The sequence below is a fragment of the Anser cygnoides genome, chromosome 19, assembly GCF_040182565.1.
Source record: "Anser cygnoides isolate HZ-2024a breed goose chromosome 19, Taihu_goose_T2T_genome, whole genome shotgun sequence".
NCBI classification, from domain to species: domain Eukaryota; kingdom Metazoa; phylum Chordata; class Aves; order Anseriformes; family Anatidae; genus Anser; species Anser cygnoides.
In genome coordinates, this window is record NC_089891.1 from 2572970 (window position 1) to 2600868 (window position 27899).

General features: G+C 53.9%; 1 protein-coding gene across 1 annotated transcript; it reads left to right on the plus strand.

The window, feature by feature from the left end:
• Positions 1–6137: 6137 nt before the first annotated feature.
• Positions 6138–22023, plus strand: PMP22 (peripheral myelin protein 22). Its single transcript, XM_048075958.2, has 5 exons — positions 6138–6296; positions 7089–7189; positions 8277–8367; positions 17388–17528; positions 20749–22023. Exons 2-5 carry the CDS (start codon positions 7112–7114, stop codon positions 20913–20915), a joined length of 477 nt encoding a protein of 158 aa, XP_047931915.1. The 5' UTR covers positions 6138–6296; positions 7089–7111; the 3' UTR covers positions 20916–22023.
• Positions 22024–27899: the final 5876 nt, after the last annotated feature.

The window sequence follows — 27899 nt, forward strand, 5'->3', positions numbered from 1 at the left end:
TTTTTTGCTCCTTCCACTGCTCGTTCAGAGCATGTCGGTAGATGAAAATATCCCGTGTGCACAGAGAGCAACTCCCCCCCCCCCGCCCAAGGGATTCACCCCTCCCTTTCAGTCAATGATTTTAGGAGAAAAAAACTGTCCGGTCTTCCTCCTTTTGAGTCTGTCTGTGGAAAAAGCACAAGGGAAGTAACGGCAGTTGTCAGAGTAATTAGATGTTGACATCCATAATGTATTTTTAACAGTGCAGCAGAAACACAAGCTATCCTGAGAAGAGTTGCAGTATCTTCCGCCCATAAACAGGAAAACTTGCATTTTAAGCTGGTTTCTGATGATAATTTTCTTGCTTTTGAAAAATCTAAGTGTCTTCTAATATGACAGCATGGGGAAGTAAAAAAAAAAAAAAAAAAAAAGGAAAAAAGTAAAACAAGGAAGTATTTTTGACCAGCTAATCGATGAAAATGTGGTAGTTTTAGTTTTGTTCTAGGTACAAATTGGTTCTTAATTTAAGCTCTCGGGTTTGGTTTGTAGGTGGAGACACCAAAATCCCAAGTTCTGCACCTTAGACCCCATAAAACCCAGAGGGGATCAGGAGGGAGGGCACAGGTGGGTGATGTTAATTGCATCTGTGCCTGATTTTTTTTTATTTTCCTAAAGAAAAATTTAGGAGGAGGTTGCATATCATTCCCTTTACTCCAGCTTTAGTGTTGTGTCTCATTTCAGTCTGTTCACCCTCCTGAATAATTGTCTGCAGGAGTGGGCTGTGCCCGTGTTCTGCCCTGTTTGACTCTCACCATACCTGCTAGAGACGTGCCGAGGGCCGTGGATAGGGGGAAGCTGAAATAAGGCATAACAGAGGCCATAAACACTTCAAACTGCAGGAAACTATTCAACCTCTTTCCAACTCCTTATCCCCTTCTAAAAATCGCCAGCCCCCAGTTTGGGCAGAAACGAAGCGTCTGTTCCACCCTCAGCCTCGAGGCCGCCTGTGTCCCTAGGGACAGGCGTTGGGGACGATGGGGAGCAAGGAGCCACGGGGCCCTCACGGGCTCCGTGTCAGCCGGAGGGGAAATAAAACATCTCTCCCAAGTGCTGACATGAAGCTGTCATGATCATTAAACACCATGAGCGGCAAAGTCGCCAGCCAAGAGTTTCTTCATCGGCACGTTTGGCAGCGTGGACAGAGAAAAGGGTTTTTGTCCAGCCCTTTTGGAGTGCCGAGCACCGAGGGAAGTCCCTTGGCACAGTGATCATGCAGGGATGTCCCTTTGGGGCTGTACTGTATGAAAAGGAAATCAAACAGAGGCCTCAAGAACAAGGACCAGAAGCAGATGGTGGTGCTCGTGCTGGGCTCTCTCGTAGCCCTGGTCATGCCCCAGAAGCTTCAAAGCCCATCGCTGGGGTTTGTGGGTCCCTGCTGGGCCTGCACCCATTCAGCACCCATTATCTGTAGCCCTTCAGCAGATGAACCTTCTCGGTTCAGTCTCTGCAGGGTTATTTTGGGGGTTGCGACCCAGCAGCCTCTCTCTTTGATGTGCACCAGGTGCGTTAAATAACTGCCCTGCCTTCCTGCATCGGATGTGTGAGATGCCTTCGCTGTTGTACCATTAAATGATTTGCTCTCATAATTCACTTTTAGATAGTACTATCCTTCCTGTCTGTCCCTGCTGCCTTTCTGCATTGATTTGATGTTTCCTTTCTTTAAATGCCTTCATTCTGAAGAACAACTACAGCGCCTACTTTTACTGCTGTTTATTACCGTTTTATTGCTTGCTTATCAGCCAAGTTGCTGAGGAAGATGATTTGTGTGAATTCCTTTGCGTCCCACAGCCGTATTCCCACCCTCCCTCCTGCATCATCCCAATAAACCTTGCAGAACTGGATTTGTAAACTGTTTGCTGTCTGGAGCACAGAAAATAAATGAATAAAACCATGACAACATTGCTTCATGCAAGCTAAGCATCATGCCCGCCCCAGACCCAGTGACGAGTCAAGGCCAGTCTATCAAGAAGCCGTTCAAAAAGGAGGCCCGGGCAGTTTTGCTGCCCAAGAAAAGAAAAAGAAAATCAGTGAATGTCTGCTATGAATTTGGGTGAAAGGAAAGTTTGCCAAAAAAGCATGCTAGCAGTGTATTGCACAACTAGCGTAGATATGCTCTAGGGAGAGAATTCCCAAAACAGCATCAGCATTCCAAAAAACCCAACTCCTCATTATCATGAAAAAAAAAAAAAAAGAGAGAAAGAAAACTTGAGCTAAACATTTAAAGAAACCTGGGCAATGTAGGAGCACAGACATGGCTGTGCTGGCTCAGAACAAAGTCCAACGAGCCCCAATTTCATTCTCTGACAGAGCCAAGGGGAGATGCTCAGATAAAAGGACCAGAAGAAGGCAAGCGCCTGTGATACATTCCCAGCCTACTTTCCCAGCTTCCAGCAATTAGTATTTGAAGGACTTCCTGAGCTGCCAGTGCTGTCCTTGAATTTAATAGCCCCCAATGGATTTGTTTCACATGGTCTCGTTCCAGTTGTTCTTTGAGCCCCTGCAGACTTTCGGCATCTGCTGGATCCCTCATCAGGGAGCTGCAGGGCATGGAGCAGCCCGCTCAGAGCATCGGTGGCCAATCCTATGGAAATTCCTGAAAAAAGGATCAAACCCAGAACTGCTGAAGCCAAGAGGGTAAAACTCAATAACCTGGGCAAAAAGGTGGCTTGAAACTGCTTTAGATGTAGGTTCAATACAGGAGCTCACAGCAGGTTAACTCCTTTTACATGCTGTCAGCATGCCAGAGAGCACGAATCACAATTTCTCAAAGTGTCTGAGTATGTTCTGACACACAGGCATGTCCCAGATGGGAAGCACAGTTGGTTTTTTGGCTTTTGGAGCTAGTGGGTGTATTCTGGTTTCATTGAGGCCAATGGGGAATTTCTCCAGTGATTTCAGCCTGCCTCTATCAGTGATGACAACTGGCTTGGAGCTGAAAGGAGAAAGTTGGATGAAGTTTTTTCAGGGGCATGAATGTAGAGTTGACAGGACTGAAATATTTTACAAATTCTTCTTGGTTTGGTGGAAAACAAACGGCAGGAAGAGTAAGTAAATGTCTCCAAAATCTATTAGACCTCTTGTTTTAGAAGCTTGCTACATTTAAATGCCTGTGTCTTCCCTTCCTTCCCTTCCCTTCCTTTCTTTTTTTTTTTTCCTTGAAATGGCTTTTCAGATAGCCCTTCCACTATCTGAGCGTCCATACTATGATGCATCTGTGCTTATTGCTCTCTTTATTGCCCCACTTGCACAGTTGTTTTAAACCAGGATTGTTTTCCTAATCCCAGCCCTGCATGAGTCCCGGGCTCGCTGACGGCAATGCAGATTTCTGTCCCTTCACCTTTGCATTCAGAGTCTTCCATTGATCATGGTCTTCATCACAGGGCAGGGAACAGGAAGCCACTCCCTAAAATTGTGATGATGGAGCAAAGTCCTGGGGTTAAACGTGTTCACCCACAAGAGAGGACATACAGAGAAAATCTAGTCTTTTGGAGTAGTTTGGAAAGGCTTGGTTTAAGAGTAGTTTAGTCCACCTGGCCTGGGACCAAGAGCAGGAATGGGATGGTGTACGAGTACACTGGACTGATGGTGGCAGAGCCTGTGATGTGCTGGTTCAGGTGATGCCATGGACATAATTCACTGAGTATCAGACCCTGCCCAGCCTCAAAGCCCATTGCTGCCTTGCTAAAGTAGCATTTGAGCCTCTTAATGTTATAGGAAATGCAAGTGCTTTCCTTATTTCTCATTGCTCTATTATAGAAACTGAAGCTGAAGCAGCGTAACAGTTTTAAATGATCCCATGGCAAAGGTTCAGATTTTTCACCCAGTGTTTACACAATCCTTTAACCTTACATCTTTCCCAGCACCGCCTGTGGCAAGTCTTGCTTGTACACAAAACATTTCTGAAATGTATTCCAGCGCCTGCTTTCATTTAGGCAGCAGCCAGCGCTAGCCACACTCGTACAGATGAGCAGGACAGGCCCCTTGGTGGGGAGCACGGTGCAGTTCCCTGTCCTGCACAGGGCTGGGCAGTGATGCCAATTCCAACAAAACCCCAAAAGAGCTCCCTTGTGAACGTCATCCCTCCCACCTCTCCTGCCTGACAACAGCCAGCTGGTGCCTCAGCCTGAGGAGGGAGCAGAGGAGAGCTTTGCCTCCAGTGTCCCATGTGAGCACTGCCCGGTCCTCAGCCGCCTGAGCTGCCGCGACAGCACGCCTTCAGGAGGTTTTTTGGAAGCCCTGCTCCGTTGGGATGATGCACCTTTCCAAGGGCTGAGGAGCACTAGGTCAATGTGCTCTTCTCTCCGGGCTTCCTCCACAGATTCTAATCTGCAACTCACAGCCAAAATTGGCTTCATTACCCTTAGGCTGCTCTTTTCCCTGACCTGAGTTTCAGCTGTTTGTCCTGTGCTTTTGGCACTGTTTTCAGAACTGAGGCTGAGCTGCTCGTGCTCTACTACATTCACAGAGGAGCTTGGGTGCAGCGTGTGACCCCAAATGCTTTTCACCATTGTGCCTCTCCCCGCTGCATTTTTGGGGAATGGGTCAGACAATTTACCCGGAGGCACAGGAGCCGAGATCTCAGACCCACAAACCCAAACCAGAAGACTGTCTCTCACAGCAGACTAGATCACGGTCCTCGGGGACGAGCCCCTTCTCGCGCTGTGTTTGCGCAGCCCCAAGCACGGTGGCTCCTTCTGCTCTGAAAGCAGCCTCCGCGCCCAGCCCACGGCAGCAAGGCGGCTCGAAATAGCCTCATTAGCGAGGAATGTCCCGATGGCGCTCCAGATGTTGCAGTCCTGCGGGGCTCGCGGCCGCCGATGGCCCTGGCTCTGCCGTCGCGTGCAGCACCCCGCCCGGCGTGCAGCAGCGTCACGCGGCGCGGGGATATGGGGGTGAATTTTTCAGAGGAAAGGGCAAATCTCATCCTTTGAAAGCAGGCCGGGCAAACCTTCCTCTGCGCTGTTCAGAGCTGGCGCTGCTGGAGCTCGGCTAGGCGGCATCGTGGCGGGGCTAAAGCACGGTGTGAGGCCGGGGGCCCCTCTCCAGCCCCTGACCCGTCACCCCCAGTCACCTCCCCAGGGTGCTCCCAGTTCCCTCTTGCTGGCCGATGCGTGCAGTGGGACCGCTCGCAGGAGCGCGGCGGAGCCAAAGCCCGTGCTGCAGGGAACACGCCTGTGCTTGCCAGGAGGAGGGAGCCAAGCACGCTCCTCTCCCCCTTGCTCCCAAGATTTACGGTTCTGGTGGCTGAATGCCGAATTCTCTCGTCTCTGCAGCAAAGCAGGACTGGTTTGGAGGTGGTGGGTGGAGGGGAGAGGTGAAGGGGAGGCTGGGGCAGTTCTCAGGACTCACTTGGGGTTTGTGGGGGGTGTGAGTGCGAGGGTTGTATCAACAGATTGTCTGTGGTTGAAGAATGAGCGAAGGCTGCTGTACGGAGTGCAGCCACCCCTTCCTCTGAGCACCTCAGATCCCCCAGTTTTGTGAAAATCGGTTACTCAGGACTTGGCTTGCAGGTGCTAAACCCCCAAATCAACTGCTGTCATATAGGGGCATATCGCAACAGGGTTGCTTTCCTGGACACAGCCCCCCTGTGCAAGTCAGAGCCAAACTCCCCTTGAATTCGGCACAGCCAGCCTCCCCTTCCCCAGCCCTGTCCCACGGCTCCCTGTGCTGGGTGAGGGGGGGAAACCCACAGCTGCCCGCACCGCGTCAGCAGCCCGGGGAGCATCCAGCCACACACACGGACACAGACGGACAGACACGGCCGGACAGACGCACGGCCCCGCACTGAGGCTTTGGGCAGAGCCCCAGGGAAGGGGAACCTCCTCCCCCCGGATCGGAGGGGGGCACCCCGATGGTCGGCATCCCCGGGGCGCGGCTGGACCCCCCTATGGGGTGAGACCCCCCCCCGGACCCCCCTATGGTGTGGGGACCCCCCCGGGGTTCCCAGCTGGGAACAGGGCAGAGCTGGGTACGGGTCCCAGAGCCAACATCGGGGGTAAGGGGGGGGGTTGAGGGGAATGGGCTGGGGGGGGGCGATGCACATTTTGGTGCCCGGGCTCTGCCGCCGCATTTATAGGAGGAGCGGCCGCAGGACCCTCCCTGTCCCGCAGACGCAAGCGGGGCGGTGGCTCCGGTTAAAGGGGAACCTTGACAGCGCCGCCGCCCGCTCCGCGCCGCGCTGCCCGCTCCGCACCCTCCGCACCGCTCCGCACCGCTCCGCACCGCTCCCGCCGCCCGGCGAGCCCCGGTTCCGCGACGTGAGTACGGCCCGGGCCGGCCGGAGGGGACAGGGACAGGGACCGGGACCGGGGGAGCCCCCTCGGGGTTCTTCGAGGCTTAGGTTGTCCCCCCCTTCCCCTCCTCCGAGGGGAGATGGGGCGCCGTAGGCACCCCCCACGCCCCGAGAATGGGGTCCGAGGGAGTTCTCTGGGGAGAGGTGGGCTGAGATAGACGACCCCCCCGCTTTTCCCCACGCTCCCCCCCCCGCCCTGGGGGTCCCCAGGGGAGGTGGGCAGGGGAAAGATTCCCTTAGGGAGAGGGGCTGGAGGGGTCTGCCCCGGCGGCCCCATGGGGAGGGGGGCCGGGACGCCCCCCCCTCCGGTGAGGGGCCGAGATAGAGCCCACCCAGCCCTGGGGAAGAGGGATCGGAGCCCCCCCACCCCCGGCGGAGAGAGGCAGGGGGAGCCCCCCCAGCGGAGGGGTGCCGAGGATGTCCCCCCGGTGACAGAGCTTGGGGGAGCCCCGAGGAAGGGATTTCTGGGGAGCTGCGCCGGGGAACACCTCGAAACCCCCCCTGGGGAAGGGCCGGGAGGACCCCCGGGGCACCGGGGCTGGGATGCCCGCTCCGCCGGGGGGGGGCTCGGGGAGCAGCCCCGGGGCCGGGCGCTGCCCAAGCATCCCCCGCACCGCGCCGGGGCTCCCAGCGGGGCCGGGCGGGCTCCTGCCGTCGGCCGAGCGCCTCCTGCTGCCCTCGGGGCTGGGACTCACTCACTCACACACACACAACCACCCCCCCCCAAGCTCAGCAGCATCTCCCTGTCCCCCTCCAGTTCTGCCCCAGACCGCCGCCAAGATGCTGCTTCTGCTGCTGGGGATCATCGTGCTCCACGTCACCGTGCTGGTGCTCCTCTTCGTCTCCACCATCGTCAGCGTAAGTACGGCCGCTCCTCACCGGCGTGGCACGGGAGGGTCACACGGTGTTATTTTTATTTATGGTTGATTTTCCAGCCTGGCTTTTAGCAGGAAACCTTTGCTTTCCGATTGCTGTCTTGCTAGCAGTGGGATTTGGGAGATGGTTTTTTTTTTGCGCAGCAAACTCTTCCTGTGTTTATGCTGTTGGATGTAACCGGTGGGTGTAGCCGTGTGCGGCAGAGGATGCTCAGCGCATCCCCGTTGGTGTTAGGGCACGGAGAGCTGCTGGAGCCAAGCTCCTCATCAGCCCCCTTTGGCTCACATTGTGCAGCCTCAGAGCACCCAAACCCCCTCCCCTGTGGGTGAAACTGCGCTCCCCAGCTACTAATGGGATCGGCCAGCAAGACCAGTACAGCCAGTCTGAGCAAACCCCCTTGAATTGGGGTTGGTTTGGGCACTGGGACCTCGGCACCAGCAGTTTTGCTCTCCAGACCTGCTCCTTTGGGGCTGTGAGTTAGGCACAGCGTCTCCTAACCCAGATGGGCACCTGCTGGGGGGGGTTTCAAGGCGTAAGCTTTGCAAGCAGTGGGAACACTGAGGGCTGGGTGCTGCGCGGGGTTCCCAGCACCTTCCTCAGCCCAGAGCCCTGTTAATACCGCCTCAGTTTAGAAAGAGGTCTGACTTGGTTTTAACACAGCAGTTTTGTGGAGCTGATTAGCTCTGGGCTTGCTTCATCAGATTCTTTCCGTTTTTAAATTTTTTTAGGGTGGGTTTTTTTTTTTGGTAGTAGTAGTGGAAGACTTTACAAAAATCTTCCAAGTCGTTAGAAATCACGTGGAAGCATTCAAATCGCCCGGCCAGGCACCGGGACGGCAGAGCGGAGGGAAGTGCGCGTCCCCCGTGGGACTTGGCCCATGTTTAAAACGAATAAAGAGCTTCTGTTTTTCTGCCGTTGAGGCCAGAGCGGCTAAAAGCAAATATCGGTATTTACTCTGCGAAACCCTTTCTAAAGCAAAGCCTGTGCCTGGGAGCACTGGGGCCGCTCCGTGCCGAATCGGTGGCCGGGGCGTGCGGCTCCTGCTCACGGGGCCATGTCTCTCTTGCAGCAATGGCTCGTCAACGGCGGGCAGACGGCGGACCTGTGGCAGAACTGCTCCTCTGGTACCATCTTCCAGTGCCTGACATCGTCCACAAATGGTGAGTGCTCCCCGGCTCTCAGTGATGCCACTGCCGTTCACTTTTCTTCTCCTCTCTTGTGAAATCGAGGTGGATTTGCCGTTGCGGGTTATTCGTGGTCCTCCCTTGCCTCTCCCTGCACCCCCTGAGGCTGACTCTGGAGGATTCCCCGGCCCCTAACCCTAAAGCTGCCCCGCTGTTTGCTGCTGGGCCAGGCCGAGGTTTGGGGCCTCTCCTCCCCGTGAGCAGCGCAGGTGGGGATGTGCTGAGAGCTCAGGCCCTGCCTCATCCCATGGCCAAATGGCACCTGCACGTCTGGGGTGGCTGCGTGGCACGTTGGGACTCAGCTGGCAGAGGTGTACCTTGCCAGGCAGTGGCTGATGCCCAGCTGGGAGTTTTTTTTCCAGGTTTCTGAGCTTAGCAGGAGAGGATTTCATGCTCAGATGCGGCACGGAGCTCCCCAAGCACCTGGCAGTAGCAGTGATGCCAGATCTGTGCTCAGGGAGTCAGACCGGTCTGTGCCTCAGTTTCCCCAGGAGACAGGGCTCGTGTCAGTGGTGTTGTGCCTGGTGCTTGCTGGTTTCAGTTAGCCCGGCTTCGTTTTCCTCTAGGAATGGATTCTCCCAGCATAACCCCCAGTGAAGCCAGTAGAGCACCCGGTGGCTCAGACTGGTGTCACTGGCAGCACGGTCACAGCCCCTGGGCCAAAATCACACTCCTGGCGTAGGAGCAGCGTGATGCGATGTAGTCTCAGTGTGGTCACACAGAAGGGTCTCGCAGTGATGGGAGATGGTCAGAGCTTTTGGGGGTTCATCAGTCACCCCAATCCCCAGCCTGCTGGGAGCAAAACACCCGTGGGTACCCCACGAGGGGGATGCTGAAGCTCGCCCTGCGAGGGAGCCAAGGCAGCACCGCAGGTCTCTGCTGATGCCTGCTGGTGTCGGGGCTGGCCAGGGAGTGCTAGAGCTGTGCTGGGGCCAGGCTGGAGCCCACTGGAGCTCACTGGAGCCCGCTGGAGCCCTGGCCTTCAGCAGCAGTTGGCTGGGGCTCGCAGCGGCAGCAGGCGGCTTCGCTGCCGGTCACGCGTGCTCCAACACTGCTGACTTTGTGCTTGAAAGAAAAGGCAGAGATTTTTTGCCCTGGTCTGTAAAAGCCTTCCTAAATCTTTTGCTTCACCAAGCTGCATTGCTTTCTCCGGGTGTTTGCAGGGTGTTGGTGAGTTGTCGGAGGTGAGAGGGGCCTGTCCAAAACACAGGTGGGAAGGTGCCTCCTGCATCTGAGCATCCTGAGGGATAGGAGGCTATGTTGTGTGCCCTGTTCCCAGAAGCTGCTCAGAGAGGGGCTTCCCTTTGAATCTTTCCCAGTGATTAATTTTTATCATTAAAGGGGCTGTAGGTAAGATAGGACAGCTAAAAATGCGTCTGAGCAGCTAGGGTCTGGTTGAAAAGGTGCCACAGTGGGCTGCTCTTTGAAAGAAGCTGCGTTGTGCTCAAGCCTTCATTTAAAGACCTCTCTCCCAGCTCTTTTTTATAAGACAGCTCTGCTCTGGCACCATGACTAGGGGGGTCTTGCTTGGGTGGAAGCTTCTGCCCCATCCACCCCATGGCCGGGGTGTGGGAGCAGTGCCACTGAGCACCGGTGTTCACCTGCTGGGACCTTGGGTGCAGGATCCAGAGCTGTAGAAAGGCAAAACCAAAAGATAGCACCTAGGCTTATGCAAGGCTTTTGCAATCTGTTTTTAAAAACTTTTCACTGAACCCCCTTGCTCCCACCACACCTGTTCTGCCAGGGCAGATGCTGTCGGACACTTTTCAGGGTGATGGTGGGACACGGGGCCTTGGGCATAGCAAGGATGCTGTGGCAGGGCCACCTCCGGGGCTCACGCTACGCTCCTTGTACTCCCTCTGCTAGGAATATGCTTACTTTCAAAAATATAAATGATCCTATAGCAGCTACCGCAAACCGTTCCCGTTTAAACCTCTCAAAACACAGGCTGTGCACGTTACGCCGGGCTGCAGAAAGCCTGGAGAATTCGTGTCTCTGTGCCTGTGCCAAGGACGGCGCTCAACGGTTAATCGCAGCGTGCCAAGGGCTGCTCTGGGCTGCGAGCAAGAAATCCTCGCTCAGGAATTTGGCAGAACTCGGTCTTTACGTAGAAGCAGTTGTTTTTCCTCTGGCCGTCGTAGTGGCCACTGTCGTGCAGTATTTCTTCAGCTGTTTTTTTTGGGGGAAGGAGCGGTCTGAGCACAGTGCTCGGAATAGGTGGAATTATGTGGGGCTGGGTCCAGCACGCACGGGGTGTTTGGGGTTGTGCTGAGCTCCCACCTCCCAAATTCCTCCTCAGCAGCACCGAGCCCCCCGTGCATCCGTGCCAGGAGCCTGCGTGGGGAGGGCAGGAGGTGGAAATGCCGGGCGGAGGGCAGCTGCCCACTGCTTCGCCTTCCACAGCTGCCCGCTTGTTGCTTCGCTTTCTGCGTTTGCTTGTTAGATAATGACTTTTTTTTTCAAGAGGCCGAGAACTATGGAAAAAATGTTGCAATCTTTGCTTCGTTTGCACTGTCAGACATTCCTGGAAAAGACTTATCTCAAGAATTCAGCTCTGAATCCCAGAATTGTGCTCCGGCACGGCTGCGCGCCAGCCCCCAGCTGCACAATCCTGCTGCAGGCACGGGGCGAGCGGCTGGACCTGAGCCTCTCAAGTGCTCTTAAACAGATTCCACCCCAAATTTTGCAGACAACAATATTTTTTTTCCCTCCAAAAATGGCTTTTTCTCCCCACATCTGATTTTTTTACATAGGCAAGAAGATAGTTTTTCTGCTACCTACTGCTCTTTCACTCTGGGAATGCCAAATGCAGGGGAGCAGTGGGGACCTGTGGGGACATCCTTCTGTAGCATCATGAGACATTTTTCCTGTCGTCTCCTCAAAGTTTCTCATGTTGCTGCTCTGTGGCTTTCACATGACTGGCTTGTTCACAGGCAGGCTGGTGTTTTGGGGCTTTTTCAAAAGGAAAAGAAAACCCCAGACCTCGTGAAACATGCAGACTGCCAATCCGCAGGATTACTGAGAGCCGTACGATGCACTCACCAATTTGCTGATGTGACGGCCGCAAGCAAAGCACGTGTGGGTCACCCGGAGCAGAGACCGGCCCTGACCGCCCGTTCCCATCACTGGGCATCGCTCTGCTCCTCTGCACATCGACTCCTGCAGAGCCCCTTTTGCTGCTGGGCCGTTGCAGAGCTTTGCTCTATCTCTCTTCAGTGCTGCAGGTGGCTTTTAACCCAGCGTAAAGGCCCACCAACGGCATGGGCTGCCCTGGTCCCATGTTTCTGCAGGAAGCATCGCTCAGGAAAAAGCCACGCTCGTGGCCAAGCACCGGCAGGACACAGGTGTGATGTTGGCCAGCTCCAATCCTGCACGGCAGAAGCTGGTGGCTGGGACTGTCAGCAGCACTGCCGGTGCCCAAGGTGCTTTTCTTTGTGCTGGAGGACGCAGGAAACATCTTCCTCCCCGGCACGAGGTGGGGGCACCTGTGCTGACCCGTCAGTGCTTCCCAGGAGGAATTATGCTGCTGCTTCTCCATTTCAAAATGCACAACAGGAACATCTGAACCTCTTGCTTGTGCTCCGCCAGCCCTGCCCCAGCACGGCTTTGCTCCCTTTGTGCTTTCAAACTTTTTTGTTCCAGCGATGCTGGACTTGTATGACATAGGGAAGGTGTGGAGGGATGGAGTTGCCGTTTAACTTGCTGTAGTCCTTTTTGTGGCTAAAAACAATATCACAAGGCTGCACTGAATCCTTGCCCTGAGTAAAATTATTTCTGATGTTCTAATTCTGTTATTGATAGTCAGTATAAAATATCTGGATAAAAGGATGGGGGCAAATTCCCCTCCAGCCCACTGGGAAGGCCGATTCTGCAACGAGTGGGTCAGGCTTTGGAGAATTCCTCACTGGGGAGGGGACACTTGCTGGAGCAGGAGGGTGATGCTCATGTTAAAGGGTGCTGAACCTGTTATAATGAAGCCCTGCAGTAAATAATGGATCACCTGCATGTGATAATGCATGCTCTTTATGCTTGAGGTTCTAGCCATTAGCGGGCCCCATTGGGCTCACGGAGCACATGGACGGGCATCTGGACTTGTGGACATATCGGGTCCTTCAGGGTCTTCACAGCAGAGCAGCAAAGAGCCAGATTTTAGTCCCAGCAGGGTGGAGGCCTGGGGCACCCCCTTGTCATTAGTGGTCGATAACACTGGCCTAACTGGGGCAGGATGAGCCCCCTCTCCACCAGCTTGCGGGTGACTGTAGCTCAGCATTTACGTGTCTGTGATAAACTCTGGGACATTCCAGGGGAGTATTTTGCATTTCAGATCGGTTTCTACCATAACCGTGTTGCCTAAAGTATGAAAGGGGTTTCCTCTGCTTAAAAACAGGCTTTTGCTGTTGCCTGTTCTTACCAAGCGCATTTGGTGCGGAGAAGTTAGGAGCGGTGCTGCTTTCCCTGCTCCCGGCTGCGTGGGGTCACCCGGCCAGCCCTGCTTGCCTTGGCCCACGGAAGAGGAGCCCAAGGGAGGAAGAAGACAAAGTGTGAGAAAGCCAAGGCTGGGAAACCAGGATGGGTGAGGGTCTGCTGCAGCGTGCAGCGCCGGAAAACACTCAACCCAACAGCTTTCGGACTTGGATGACTCTTGGGTGTCCCCATGGCCCCGCTGGGTCAGGGCACCACCGCTACCCATCCCTGGTCCTGGTGCCTGGACTTTAACTCAGCCCTTTTGGAGGCCCAGAAATGATGCATTTATCACCTCTGCTTGCTCTCAAGCATAAACCAGAAGGTTGTCTCCACCCCAAGGGTCTTGGAGAAGAGCTGGACATCCTGAAGCTGTTGGAAGGTGTTCTGCATGGTGCCAGCAGCTTTGTGCTGCCCTAGCAGCACTGGTTTTTGCCTTTGTGGGATGTGAGCCTCAATGGTCCGATGGGATAGCTGCTGTGGTCGGTCTTGAGGCTGAGCCATGGAGATGTGGTGCCACAGGGCTGGAGCGTCTCTGAATGCTACAGCTCTGGAGAGCTGCGGAGCCATGGGGACGTCCTGGATGGGGCTTCAAGGACGCACCAAAAGAGAGGATGGACAAGAGGAGAGCAGAGGGCTGTGGGGGTTTCACCTTCTGAAGGAGCTGCAAAGAGGACTGGGAAGAACTGGGAGGGAATTGCAGCACTGTGTTCTGCCTGCAGCCTCAGTGCTTCCACCTGCTCATCCCCAGCCCTTGCAAATACCTTAGGAGCTCTTTAAAGTCCCCCTTTTGGGGGGTGATTTCCAGGAATGCTCCAATCCATCACCCTGCACTTATTGCCAAGGAGCAGACACATGAGGACAGGCAAGGAGCAGCTGCTGAGTGCAAATCCTGCTTTTCCCTGCTGGAGCAGCCCGGAGCACGGCCGGGGAAGGTTTGGCTTCATGCTGGTGGGACCGAAGTGAAGGGAGTTACCACGTCACGGAGCTCCCCACGGCAGGGAGAGGAGGCTTCGAGTGGCAGGGACATGGGTGGTGGCTGGGCTTTGTGCTGCTCGGGGGGAGCACTGAAGGTAGCGGGGCTTTTTTGGCATTTCTGGGTTGAAGAACGCTGAAGTTTAGTCCTAGAAGTTTAGCCTAGTACCTGGGCTTGTACCTTTGTGCTGGTGGATGCTTGTGCTGCTGACCCTGTTGATCATCAGCTCCCTGTGCTGATGGAGCAGCTTTGCCTCTCTGTGCAATTATGGATTTCCTTTTATTTTTTTTAATGTGTTATACTCTACAGTCACCTCCTTAGTGGATGTTTTCTTCCCCAGAAGTGGCTGCGTTTTGAGGGTGCAGTGCATATGCAGATTGCAAGAGGCAAGTCAGATGTGCAGTGTTATCAGCTGCAGTCACAGCACACGGGCGGTTTTAATGCACAGTGCAAATTTAGTCATGCCTTACGTCAAGTGCATAAGCTGGTTGCTCAGATTAATGTTTCTGTGTTTGCACTTTATTCTTTCTCCTTGGCTGGGTCCAAAGAGGATTGAATGTCTGTGACAGAGCAGTGAACACAACCCTGGGGAGCCAACGCCTGTCCTTTATGGCCATCTACTCCTGGCCAAGGGCATGTTTCTGCCCGTCCCATCCCATCAACCCCACTCAGCTGCACCCCTCGGTGGATATAAAACCTCCCTGCAAGCAGGGTGGGGCTCTGCTGGGAGGGGTAGGGTGAGCTGCTCTCCTGCTGGGGGACCCAGCTGTGACTTCTGCTCCTCTAGCTTGCAGTTTCTGCTCTAGGTTTCTATTTTTCCTCTTGTCCTTTAGGACGGAGAAACGTGCTCTTCAGCATCCTGGGGGGGAAGTCTTTTCCCTGCTGTAAGCGGTGGTGTGAGCACATCGGGGCTTGCAGAGCTTAGGGAAAATTTAGAGTTTCTTTTCTAAACACTTGTTGTATAATTTCTGTCTGAGAGGGCTCTAAAACTGCCTGTGATGGGTCCTCTCAGGAAGCAGTGGGCAGGGTGTTATCTGCCCTTTCCACTCTGTTCCCTTTTCTTCCTCCTCCTGAAGAACAAAGATATAAACACGGAGCTGAGCAGATGCGGGAGGAACATGGAACAACGGCCTGGCTGCCCAGGGAAACCACAAATAACAGCCTGGGAGTAAACAGTGCTGACAGCCCCGTGGTGCAGTTCCAGGGACCCAGACCTCCCCGGGGAAAACCTGTTTTATTTCTTAAAAGCCTGGAGGTAGGACACAGTGCTAATAGCAAAGGAGTTGAAAGCATATGGGGTTGAGGAGCTAGCACTGCTAGCTGCAGTCATAGAGGTGCTTTCTAATGAATTAAAGGCAATTAGCTGTTGTAATGCAGCTGAAGGCTGTGGGCTTGGACTTGCTGGGAGTGCAGCAGCTGCACCTGAGGGGCTGAGTGATGAGCTGGGGACCCTCAGGAGGCCAACAAAAAGAGCTGGATGGGGCTGATCCCAGAGCTCTGCTCTGTGGGATTATCTCCCAACTTCCCTGCTTGAAAGCCTGTGCCGTGGCTGTGCTCTGGCTGCAGTGGGGCAGCACGACCGGCTCCTGAATGCCCCTGGTCCATGGGGGGCTTCCCCTTCCTCCCCCTGCCTGCCTTTAAATTCCTCCAGCGCGGCTCTCTATGACAATGGGATTTTGCAAGCCCATATAAATCACTCACATTCAGAACCAAAAAAGAGGCATGGGGAGGCGGATGCAATTAGAAGAGCAGCTCAGCTTTCTGTCTAGACAGCCTTTGCCTAAAATAACCGGCAGCTGGAGCATCCACCTCTGGGCAGAAAGGGCTCCTCTGGGCCTGGCCCCGTGGCCGTGCAAATGACAAAAGGACTGGGGTGGGAGTCTTTCTGTGCTGAAGCATGGAAATAGGATGGCAGTTCTGCAGCTGGACACCCTCTAACCACGTTTCTCTGCTCCCATCTGAGCGCTGATTTATGACCTGATGTTAGCATTGCCTCTGGCACCCGCTGCATCGCAGCTGGCTGAGCGTGGCTGCAGATGAGGGGTTGGGGTGGCCCAGGCAGGGGGGTTCCCTGCATGGCCAGTGTGTGATAGATGAAATATATGGGATATTTTCTGTGCTTGTCAGTGTGAAAACTGCACTGGGCTTTCCTGGATGTGACGTTATCGATAGTTCCCCTGTCCTAAGGAATTACAGCAACTGGTGCATGTGGATGTGAACCTGCTGGCACTGGAACAAGTGGAGCACGTCAGCTCTTCTGCGAGTTGATGCTGTGGAGTAATTTGGCATGGGAAGCGTGAGAAGGAAGGGAAGGAAAAAAATCTGTCTGCAACGAGCAGGGGCCACTCTGGGTGCTTTGTCCGCTTTCGGGAGCGGGGCCTGCGCTTGGTCTGTTGTGTGAACAGCAGGAGGCAGGACGCAGAGACAAGAGGTAGAATTTATGGTCTCAAGTCAGACGAGGCAGACATTACCAAATTGCACAGGATGTTCCCTGCGGGCATGGATTTGCTATTCTCTTGTGGAACTTTTGCTGGAAGGGCTCAGGCGTGCATCGTCATCGCCGTGCTGGCAGCAGGCTGCGCAGTGCCCTCCGGATCCCATCCAGCCTCACCTCCGTTAGCGCTGTGCTCACCTCTGCCCCTGGCAGTCCCAAACGGCCTCATTGCTGCACTGAGTGTCGCAGGCTGCTAAGCCAAAGCATAGCTTCATTTAGAAGTTTTGCTGTGCTTCAGGCTCTTATTTTTTTTTCCACAGAACCACTATGTGCTGCAGAAAGTGCAGCCTGGGGAGCGTAGCTGGTGGGATTCAAACTGCGACAGGAGCACGGGGCTGGTTTTCGTGGTGAATGAATTCATGCTGTATCCTTAAGGACCTCTCAAGACGTGCAGGAATGCTGAGAATATCCATTTTGAGCCCAATCTTTTTAAAGAAAAGCAGTAGTATTTGTCAGCACAACCCCATCCTGGTGGCGAGAGGCACTGCCTCTTTCTGTTCATGGGACGGAGAGGCATTTGCCTTGTTTATTTATATATATTTTCTTACACGGGGAGTTACACACCCACGAGGCCTGGAAATAGCTGGGCAGTGACTCACGCAGGGGCTGGTTTAACTGGTCGGCTCTGGGACAGAGCTGCATTTGGCAGCTGCTGCTGGCTCCTTCCTAAAGGCTCCCCCACAAGGGCAGAGGGGTTTGTGCTCGCTGCGTGTTTGTTCTGCCTCCGAGCGCGGCTGGCTCGGGGTCTCCCACCTCGCTGCACGTGGTTTCAGTGTTCTCAGCACAGCTGAAATGCACTCTTATTTTAAGTGCTTCTCCACTTAGCGTGACCCCGTGGTTCCTTTTTCCCAGCATCTTGGTCCATGCACACGTTGTCCAAAAGCCCCAGGCAGTATCACACTTGACGAGAATAGCCACCAGCATACCACTGGATGTGTCCATGTCCCCAAAACCACACAGAAGCACGAGTGGGAACCAGGAGCCCTGCAGGATGGTGGGACAGTGGCACAGGGCATGATGCCATCAGTGATGCCCCCGCTGAGCTTTCTGTCTGTCTTTCCACAGAATGGCTGCAGTCTGTCCAGGCGATGATGATCCTCTCCATCATCTTCAGCGTCTTGTCCCTCTTCCTGTTCTTTTGCCAGCTCTTCACGCTCACCAAGGGCGGGCGATTTTACATTACTGGGATCTTCCAAATCCTTGCTGGTAAGTGGGGGCTGATGGATGGGGCTGGCTGTGGGGATGCGCTGGGGATGGGCTTAAAGCAGAGGAGAGGGAAAAGGAGGGCAGGAAGGGCAGCCAAGCTGGCTCCTTGGAGGGAAGAGGTACGAATCATTTGGGTCCACAGAGCTCTCGCATCCCCAGGTGGTGTCCTGCCATCGGGGCACGTTATGCACCGTGCTCTTCTGGCCATACTTCACCAGGGATTTGCTCCACCAGCTGGGGTGATTTTGGAGGGGCAGGCAAGTGGAGCACCCCTGGGGAAGGTGGGCAGGGGCCAGGCTGTTGTTCTGCTGCCTTGTCCCACGGTGTTGGGTAAATGCTGATGGGGCTGGCTTTGGGATCCACCTTCGGGGAGCTGGGCGAGGTTTCCGCAGCTGCTGGCAGGGTGGGGACGTAGTGAAGATCCTGTTTTGGCACAAGAGGATCCGAGAATTATTTATAAACTTGCCATAAGGGGGCCTGGTGCTTCCCACATCAGCAAGGAGCCGCTGGAGCGTGCGGGGTGAGCCAGCTGCCTTTGAACTGTCAGCTGCTATTTTTAACTCTTAAGAAGTCGGCGCTGGAAGCGAGCCACGATTCCTGCACTACGTTGCAGCTCTCCAAATATAGATGCTGTGGAGGCACTGGCTCCGTTTGCGTTTCCACGTATGAAACCAGTGAGGAGGATTTTCAAGTGCTGAGGATAGAAAAAGTAAATTCTTCAAGGAGATTCTGGCTAAAGTATGAACCTAACACTCAGCTGGCTGGGAAGGAGGCTCGTTGTCTGCTAGAGCTTTAGCTGGAAAACTGAAAACCACCCTAGGTCCTGCTGCTAAATCAGAGGGAAAATTCATCTGCTGAACTTTAGGAAGAGCATTTTCTATATGACTGGTCATTGCAAATTCTGGAGCATTTTAGACCTAACCTTTATTGGCAAATGTGGCATGAAATCTCCTATAAGTACATCTGCTTGCCCATAATGCAGGTGGTGAGTTCATATCAGTTCGCCATCGCTGGGAAGATAGATGTGTCGAAACCCATTACAGCCGTGGAGATGAGGGGAGGAAATGGGCATTAATAATGCAATTATCTGCTTGGGAACTCATCTAATAGGTCTGGGAGCAGAAGGCTGCTCACTCCTAAGTCGTTGCTGGTGCGTCCTCATCCTTAGAAGAGGAGGCAATGGGAGCGCAGTTCTCCCGTCCATGCTGTGCTGGGTGTCCTAGGGGGAGGCAGGGTCAGGGCAGGGACCTGCTGGCTCCTTCCTTGTCAGATCCTCCTCCAGCACAGCACAGAGGCAGGAAAAGTGGGAGCTGAGCCCACAAAGCTTTCCCATGGCCTGGGGGTCAGTAGCCAGAGGTTTGGGTCCATGTGGACCATGCAGAAGTGGGAACCGGTGCCCATCCCTCCTGTGATGCTAAATGTGAGGCTTGTTGTAGGGAGGTCTCACCCAGTGGCACAGACAGCACCGGTCAGAGGAGCTCAGCTCAGCGTGGTCTCCTTGCAGCTTGCTGTGAAAGGCTGGAGAGGACTTCCCTCCTCCCAGGAAGGATGAGGAGGCGCTTCCCAGGGCCCTCCAGGACCCTGCAGCCTCCTCCCAGGGGGACGCAGTGTGGCAGAGCCGAGGGCTCCCAGTTTTGGAGCAGGGCCTGCGGTGGTGCTCGGCCTGAACCAGCGGGTGACAAGGACAGGTGGGTAAGGGCAAGAAAGAGGGCAGCTGGGCGTACTGTGCAGGGCCAGGGCAGGATGCATCCCCAGCACCTCCTCCACGCTGCTTGGATCCATGCCCTGAGGCCTGGCTTAGTTTTCCCAGATGGGATTCCAGCCTTCAGAGGCACCAAAAGGCCCTCAACAGCTTTCTCCCCCCTCACTGCTCCTACCTGGTGGATCTGTCACGGTGTAATCACCTCAAGTAACTTCCAGCAGCTGTGGAAACCTGGGGCTCGGCCCAATTTCTCCCTCAGTCTCCCCAGCCTAAGCATCACCAATGCAGCTGGCCGGGCTGTCACCACACACAGCCCTGGGAGTCAGGCTTTAGGTAGACTTTGCCCTCCGGGCCTGTCAAAGCAAGACTGAAATGTGTTCCTAAAATCAGGCTCCAGAGTGGTGACGCATTTGTCTTGCACCTTGCAACCACTGAGCGCAGCTGGCTTCACTTCCTCGCCTATCCCCGGGCCCAAACCTGTGCAGATGCTGCAGAAATGCATCCATTGCCTCTAATTTTGCCAAATTCTTCTTGCGGACAATTGCCGCTGTATTTTCTGGAGTCTGTAGGTGACCGGCATGGCTGCACGCCTGCCCTCGGTCCCACCAGCATCACCAGACAATTGTTTTGCTCTCTTTGCATGGGCCGGGGCAGTGGGAGTTTGCTCTCGTGCTCACAGAATGGAAACTGCCCCAGCGGCGCGTTAATGAAACGTATTCCCACTTCTGCACTTTCCCAGAACAAAGGAGCAGTGTCAAGTGGAATTAGAGCTCAAATATCACCGCGGTTCAATGTAGGTGGTCCCGAGATCCGTGCAGGGGATGTAGTGCTGACAACAGCCCAGCGACTGCATAATAGAAGTGCTGGGATGGACTGAAAGAGCTTGTTTTCGGGGAGAAATAGTGGTGGCTTTGTGTTGGCGCTGGGCAGTCCCCAGTGCTGATGCTTTGTTTTTGCAATAAAGCTAAAACGCTGCCTACCGGAGCGGATGGCCTGCGGCTGGCGAGGAGGAGACACGGGGGACAAAAGCGGGACGAGCCGTAGGACGGCGGTGGTGCAGGATGGTGCCTGCAGGGGAGGAGGACGGGTGCAGGCTGTGCCCAGCCAGAGCCACTGCAGGGACTGGGAGGCCCCAGCTGCACCTGCATGGGCAGGTGATAAACTGGGGTGCTGGAAAAAATTGCCCAGCTTGTGCCTGATGTCTTGCAGCAGCTCTGGGAGGGCGGTTCAGGCTACAGTTGGGGTTTTCAGAGAGACACCCAGGGCAGCAGGGCTGGTTCTGAGCAGCACTAGGAGCTGGGTGAGGGTTAGCCCAGGTGATGCGTTTACTTTTCTTGCTCAGAGCCTGGTGGTGATATCCCACTCACCTGCAGCCAAGGCCTTACAGCATCACCTCCAACAAACCAGTTTTCCAGGCGATGCAAGGAGGCAACAGAAAAAGCCAGCATGGGGCATTATCCAGCTGTGGGTTTCCATCCAGGAACTGCTGCTCACCGATTCCCTTGCTCTTCCCTGCAGGGCTCTGCGTGATGAGCGGCGCGGCCATCTTCACAGTGAGGCACACGGACTGGCACCAAGCCTCGGAAAACACCTCCTACGGCTTCGCCTATATCCTGGCGTGGCTCGCCTTCCCCCTGGCCCTCGCCAGCGGCATCATCTACGTCATCTTACGGAAGCGCGAGTGATGCCGCAGGAGGCGCAACCGGGGCACTCATGACGTCCACGGAGGAGACGGAGGCGGGGGAAAATAGACGAGAAAACGGAAAAGAAAATTAACCAAAAAAAAAAAAAAGAAAAAAAAAAAGGAATAAACCCTCCCACCAAAAACCAAACCAAACCCAACCGACCCCAAAAGGAAACACTCAAAGGGTTACTTGTTAATTGAGGATGTATATAGTATCTATGGTTTAAAAAACCTATTTATAACACTTTTTACATATATGTACATAGTATTGTTTGCTTTTGTTGACCATATGCTATGTTTTAAAGCCTAAAGAAAGTGCCTAAGGAATTATTACTCCTAACAGTGTAACAAGAGCGTGGTGATTTTTCTCTCATGCGAGCCCTCTGTGACCTGAGCTCTCCTTCCCCACCCCAGCCGTGCCATCGGAGCGCCCCAGCTCTGGCTGCTGTCTCGCTGGCACAGGTCGGTGCCGCTCCACGGAGCAGCGGGGAGTTACGCCTGGTGATGTTGGCCAGAGGCTTGGCCCCTGCTCCTCCTGCCTGCTGAGATTTTGGTGGCTGGAGGGCACGGCCAGGGCTGGCGGAGGCGCTTCCGAAAGGTTTGAAGGGTTTTCGGAGCAAAGAACTGCCTAAAGTGCCTAAATGACTTATGTGCCTAAGTCCCACTGCCTTGCCACCACACCCGCTGGGAATTTGGGCTTTTAAATCACTTAGGTTGAATGCAGGCGAGAGCAGGCTGTGCTCCATCCCTGTGTGCACCCAGGGTGCCAGGGGCTGCGCGCGCCCCGAGCCGAGCCCCCGTGCACGGGCTCTCCCCACCACGCAACATGCGTTGTCCTTGCCGTGGAGCTAGAGTACCAATGAGCAGGAAGCAAACCCCGTATATCTATGAAATCGAATGCCAGATATATGAAATGGTGCTATCTATTTACCATTCCTTATACTGCTAGCCATTTAACCTTATTCACTGGAAATTCAGTTAACAACCTTGAGGTAAACAACAAAGCTAGAAACGAGAAATAATTCTGTGTAATATAAACGAGCTATAACTGCTTTTGTACTTAGATGACTTGCTCTTACTATTATTTTTAATAAAGCATTTATAACTGAGGTTCCTTTCCCCACCCCGTGGTCAAGAGGAACAGAAACAGCTCAGGGTGGAGGAGCCCTGCTGCCCTTCGCCCCCCGGAGCACGATATCTGTCCTCTGTCTGCGTGTCAGAGAGGTGTCTGGCAATGAATTGAGCGGGCACCTGCACGGACCCCAGGCTGCCTTCTGAGGACTCCAGACACTGCGTTGCTGTCGTCGTTTTTGTTTCATTTAGGGTTTTTTTCTTTCTTTTTTTTTTTTTTTTTTGGCTTTGCTTTTCTGATTTTATACCGACTGTGTGGACTAAGAAGCAATGAAATAAAAGTCAGAATAACTCCGTTGCTTCTGCTTTTGGCGTTTTGGGGGGTTAGAGCCAGGCTGTGCTCTGCCAATCTGCTCACACGGCCATCCCGCCGAAGGGCTCAGCACCCTGTGCCATGGTGCTGGTGTGTGCTCCTCTTTCCAGCTCTGTCCTAAGACGTCCCCATGACGTGGCCACCAAAGCCAGGCAGCAGGAGCACGCTTGTCCCTTCCCCATCCCCTGAGCAGGGAAGGATCAGGTCAGCACCAGCTGCCCGGGGGGGGGGGTCCATCCAGCTCCACCACCCCGCACAAACAGCAGAACCCTTTCAGTCCCGTGCCTTGAAACGCCCAGAGCCTGGGGGTGCAATTAGGGCCGGGGGCCAGGCATATTGTGGGCACTGTGTGCAGCCCCAATGGCTGGCACGGAAGCATTTCACTTCCGTTCGCTCGTTCATCTGGCTATTAAATAGCCGTGCTGAAGCAGCAACTGCTGCTGGCACCAACACAATGGCTCTTGCAACACTGCATGTTGCTAGCATCAGGCCAGATCCCGAGGCACGAAACCCAGCCTCATCCCAAGGGGAAGGAGCAGGAGGTGCCCCCGTGCCTCCCCAGCCGCTCAGCGCCCAGCCCGGCAGCGCGCTGTGACCGCTTGGCCCCGGGGCTCCTGGCCATGGTTCCCAGCCGGGATGGGAAGATTTCCCTGGGTGCTCGTTGTGGTGTGTGCTGCCTAAGCCCAAGAGGGTTCTCGTTTGCCCCGTGAGCTGCCACGTGGCTGTCCCACGTCCCCCCCAGGCTTGTCACCATGCACCCAGCGGGAAGGACACGAATGGCCCTTCCAGTCCCGTCTGTGCAGCAGGTAGGAACGCAGGTGGGTTTTTTCCTCCCCTCCCATGGAAAAATTAAAGATTAAAAAACAAATAAATAAATCACTTTGGGTGACTAGCTCAGAAGGCACAAAAAAAGCTGGCAGCTTCCATTTTGCCTCCCCACCTGGTGCTGTAGATGTGTGAACGAGCAGCTCCCGGCAGCACCTCAGCAGTTCGTGTTTGCTCCATCCCGGGGACGCCTGTTCGAAAGCTCACCAAACAGGGTGACTTCTGAAGTGGAGGCAAAGCGAAGGTTTGCATCCCCTGGGAATGACAGCTCCAGGTTGGTTTTCCCGTGGGGAGGGTCCAAAGGGGAAGAGCCATCAGTTTCCACCTGCCCCCACCTGCCTTACCGGGCTTGGCTCAGCTGGGCTGGAGAAGCGCAGCTCGGGGTCACTGGCGGCGGGGGGAGGCTGCGGCCATGCCCCAAACCCTGCACCCGGGGGTGGGAGCTGCTGGGCGAGACCTGGGAGGCACGGCTGCTCTGAGACCCAGCCCCAGCCTCACGTTGGTATCAGATGGGCACTTTCCTATTTTATTTTATTTTATTTTATTTTATTTTATTTTATTTTATTTTATTTTAATTTTCCTTTTTTTCTTATTTTATCTTACTTTACTTTTTCTTATATTTTCCTTTCTTTTAATTTTTCCCTTCCCTTCCCTTCTTTTTTCTTTCAATTTCCCTTTCCCTTTTATTTTACATTTTATTTTTATTTTATTATTTTATTTTACTTTTTTCTTATTTTATCTTACTTTACTTTTTCTTGTATATTCCTTTCTTTTAATTTTTCCCTTCCCTTCCCTTCTTTTTTCTTTCAATTTCCCTTTCCCTTTTATTTTACATTTTATTTTATTTTACATTTTATTTTTATTTTATTTTATTATTTTTATTTTACTTTTTTCTTATTTTATCTTACTTTATATTCCTTTCTTTTAATTTTTCTTTTTTCTTCTCTTTCCCTTTCCCTTTTATTTTATTTTACATTTTTATTTTACATTTGTATTTTATTTTATCCTTTTTCTTATTTTGTCTTACTTTTTTTCTAATTTTGTCTTTATTTTTCTTCTAATTTTTCTTTTCTTTTCTTTTCTTTTTTTTCTTTTCTCTTCTTTTCTCTTCTTTTCTCTTCTTTTCTCTTCTTTTCTTTTCTCTTCTTTTCTCTTCTCTTCTTTTCTCTTCTCTTCTTTTCTCTTCTTTTCTTTTTTCTTTCTATTTCCCTTTCCCTTTTCTCTTATTTTACATTTTATTTTATTTTACTTTACTTTTTTTCCCCCCTCCCTCCATTCAGCCAATCTCCGCCCCTCCGGAGCCGCTCCGGCTCCGTGCGGGCCGCAGCGCGGTGCGGGGCCGCCTCCCGGCGGCTGCAGGCGGCACCGCGGGGGCGCCGCGTCCCGGGCCCGGCCCTGCCCCAGCCGCCCGCGTCCTCTGCGGAGAAAACGGGGGGGACCCCGGGGCTGCGACCCCGAAAGGCTGCGGGTGGCCGTGTCCCCTGGGCGGCGGGGGGACAGGCGTGAAGTCGCCGTGCCCGGGGCTGGCTGGCAGCTCCTCGCCGCTGGGGTGGCCGCACGGAGGGCTGCACCTCCCCGGGCTTCTCTTACTGGGAACTGCTGGGTTAAGGCACAGAAAAGGGGTCAGAATAAGGCCGGCAGCTCCAGGGTTCTCCAGTCCCACCTCCTCAGGCTGGGGGCGTCACCGATGCTAGGCTGAGATTTGGGCGCAGATTTGCTGGCATTCCCCTCCTGGCGAAGCACCCTCTCCTAAACACCATCCCGAGCCCCGTACACCCACTGTGCCGTGGTGAGCGGCCCCTGAGCCCCAGCACAGGAACCGGGCTCCGGGATGGATTTGGGGACTGGTAGCAGCTGGCCTGGAGGTGCCTCACCCACACCGGGCGCTCCGTTCCACGCCAGGCCCTCCCGGCTCGTTAGATGGCAAAATTCGTTAAGGCAGGACCCGGCATTTCTGCCCGATCAGCTGCATGCACGCTTTGAGCTAAATGAGAGTCAAAAATTTCAACGCGCCCTGGGGCTACGGCCCAATTAAAATCGAGGCAGCCCATAAAACAGCTAGCTGAATGGAACAGCAGCAGGATGGGAGAAGCGGCAAAGAGGGGTGAAAAAAATATTAGGGAAGTTTCTTTAATGTGTGTTGTATCATAAAAGCGTTTGTTTAAATGGCTTTCCTAGCGCTCTCAGCAGTAAATACTTCTGACAAGTGCGCTGAGCAAACCTCATCTTCCTCTTTCATTTATCGCCTTGTAAATTGAAAAATTATGGCAGGAATAAAAAATCCGTGCTGCCTCGGAGCAGCTGCCTGCTTCGCAGCCCCTTGTCCCCGTTCAGCCGCCTGTGATGCGGGGCTGCAGCCGGATGGTGGCACCTCGGAGCCGCGGTTCCCTGCTCCTGGGGTCCCAAAGCCACCCAAAGGTGCTCCAGCCCCTTCCCAGCCTCCTGGCCGGAGTCTCCCAGTGAACGAGGGAGGCTCCTCAGGCAAAGCCGGCGCCTCTAAGGCCATGCCATGGGCCAGAACCGTGCAGAGAGCCTCAGACATGCCTCGGGACAAACTCAAGTCAATTAGCAAAGTGGCCAAGTTTGTTAGCAGCAGGCAATTAATTATCCTGTGCAACCTGCATGGAGAAGCAGTGTGAGCAAGTGGCCCCGGCGCTGATGCAAATTGTCTTTTAAATTTCCTTTTCTACCTTAGGTAAATTAGCTGCTTAGTCTGTTTATTACTATTAGTTATTTATTTATTAACTAAATAAAATGAACCACATCCAACATTAATTTTATTGCTTCTGTTCAGGGACACAAATAACGCCAGATAACGTGTCTTGGATGGGCTGCCCACTTCAGCCCAGCTCAAGACTAACAGAAGACTCAAATCACACCTGGTTTGAGCAGGTTTTGTAGCTCCTTTGTTGCTGCTGTACCATTTGTTTTAATTAACACCAACAATAATAAACACAACTGTGCCTTGAATAAAAGCAGCCGTTCCAGCCTTCCCCAGCCAATCTCTCCCAGGCGCAGGGGGGGACCTCCCCCAGAGGGCTGGAGCTCCGATGGGGTTAGGGATGTACATTTAGATCCATTCAGGACTTGGCTCGGGTGCTCTCCACCTGCTTTCAGAGCCTACGGTGGCTTTTCTTCCCGCACCCCCTTACCCATCCCCAGACCCCCCTGGCCTCCCCGGCCACCCCCACCCTCCAGCCTCTCCTCCCTTCTCTGCCCTGCAGTGCTGACCCCACAGCCCTCCTCTTCTCCCTTGGTCAACTTTTCCCCCTGTAATTATTTAACGCGATTATTGATGCTTCCCTGAGCACGGCCTCTTTGTGCAGTGATTTATGGAGTGCTTCCTCAGCCGCAGGACAATTTGGGGTGCTGAGCCATGATGGGGTGTGTGCAGGCACTGAAATCCCCTGCCTCGAAGGCAGGAGGTGTCTGAGATGCTGCAGAAGCACCCGGGAGGATTTAGCAGGTCTAATCCTGATTTCAGCCAAGGAGGATCCCAGCTGAAAGCATACTGCTTGGGGGATGCTCTGTAGGGCTGTCCCCGGTGGGGTTTTGCATTGCCCCCACCCCAGGAGGGGCTGCGCGCAGCCGCCCCAGCCCCACGCTGTTTGCTTGGGTTTACGTTCCCGCTAAGCCTCCTGGCATTAACAAGCCACTTCTCCCCGGACTGATGAAAGGATAAAAGCACCGAGTCGTGCCTGGGTTATTCGCTTCCTGGGGGATAACTCAACATCTTTCCCTTTCACCAAAGACTTTTCCTGGGGAATTTTTGGCCAGCTCTTTGCAGGATGGTTTTATTGCTGGCGCAGGGTGGAGACGGGCTTTATTTTAAAGTGCTTTGGCTGCTTCATTTCAGTCTTTGTCGGTTGTGTTTCCTTTCATATGAACTTTTTTTTTTTTCTTTTCTTTTTGGCTTTCATTTCCCAGGGCTCCCTCTTATCTGCCGTTGGAGACAGTCCTTATAAAAAAAAAAAAATCAAAACCCAAAGCACTCTCCCTGGGATGCTTTCAAGAGAAAGGCCCTGGCTCCTTTCAAACCTCTTTGGAGAAAAATAGATCCCAACCCTGCACACGCCACAGCCTCCAGGAAAGCCTTTGAAGTAAATTAAACCAAATTAGTGTCTATGATATAGATGAGCAGAGCAGCTCCCTGCTGTGCCACCGGCCTGGCCCTTTGCGTAATCTTTAACCCCGCTCCCTGGCTCCTGCTCGCCTCTAATTGACCATGAGGCACCTGGGGGGGATTTGGAGGCGATGCCATCTGCCCTCGGCGGGGCAGCGTTTCCTACTGACCACACCGAGGGCACGGGGAGCATTTAATAGCCCTGGGAGAAAGCAGGGCTAACAAATTATATTTTTCCTTCTCCATTTTTTGTTTATCTAATCTTGTTTTTATCTCTCTTCCCCTTAATGAGACCCCCCCTCCAGTGCCTTGGCCGTGCAGGTGGAGCTGCACCTGATCTCTTTGCAGCCCGGGAGCAGCAGAGCTGGAGGATTCCCAGCCCTGACAGCCTTAAACCTCTGCAGGTTGTGTTTTCCCTGTGCAGCCCTTTGTGTGGCTAATTTGCCCACAAGCTGGGATGAGGTACGCTAGTGTTTAACTTAGCCAAAAAATGTTTGATTTTAGCACGGGGAGAATGGGTGTTGGGGGGATTTGAGCCTCTTTCGGCTGCGGTGTCGTGCCTGGAAAGCAGCATGCGACTGGGCAGGCTCAGT

Bases quoted from the DNA above. Each gene is read 5' to 3' on its own strand.
- PMP22 (XM_048075958.2), top strand. From the start codon at position 7,112: ATGCTGCTTCTGCTGCTGGGGATCATCGTGCTCCACGTCACCGTGCTG. The intron at 8,368-17,387 runs GTGAGTGCTCCC...GTCTTTCCACAG, and splicing joins CCTGACATCGTCCACAAATG to AATGGCTGCAGTCTGTCCAG. The intron at 17,529-20,748 runs GTAAGTGGGGGC...TCTTCCCTGCAG, and splicing joins GATCTTCCAAATCCTTGCTG to GGCTCTGCGTGATGAGCGGC.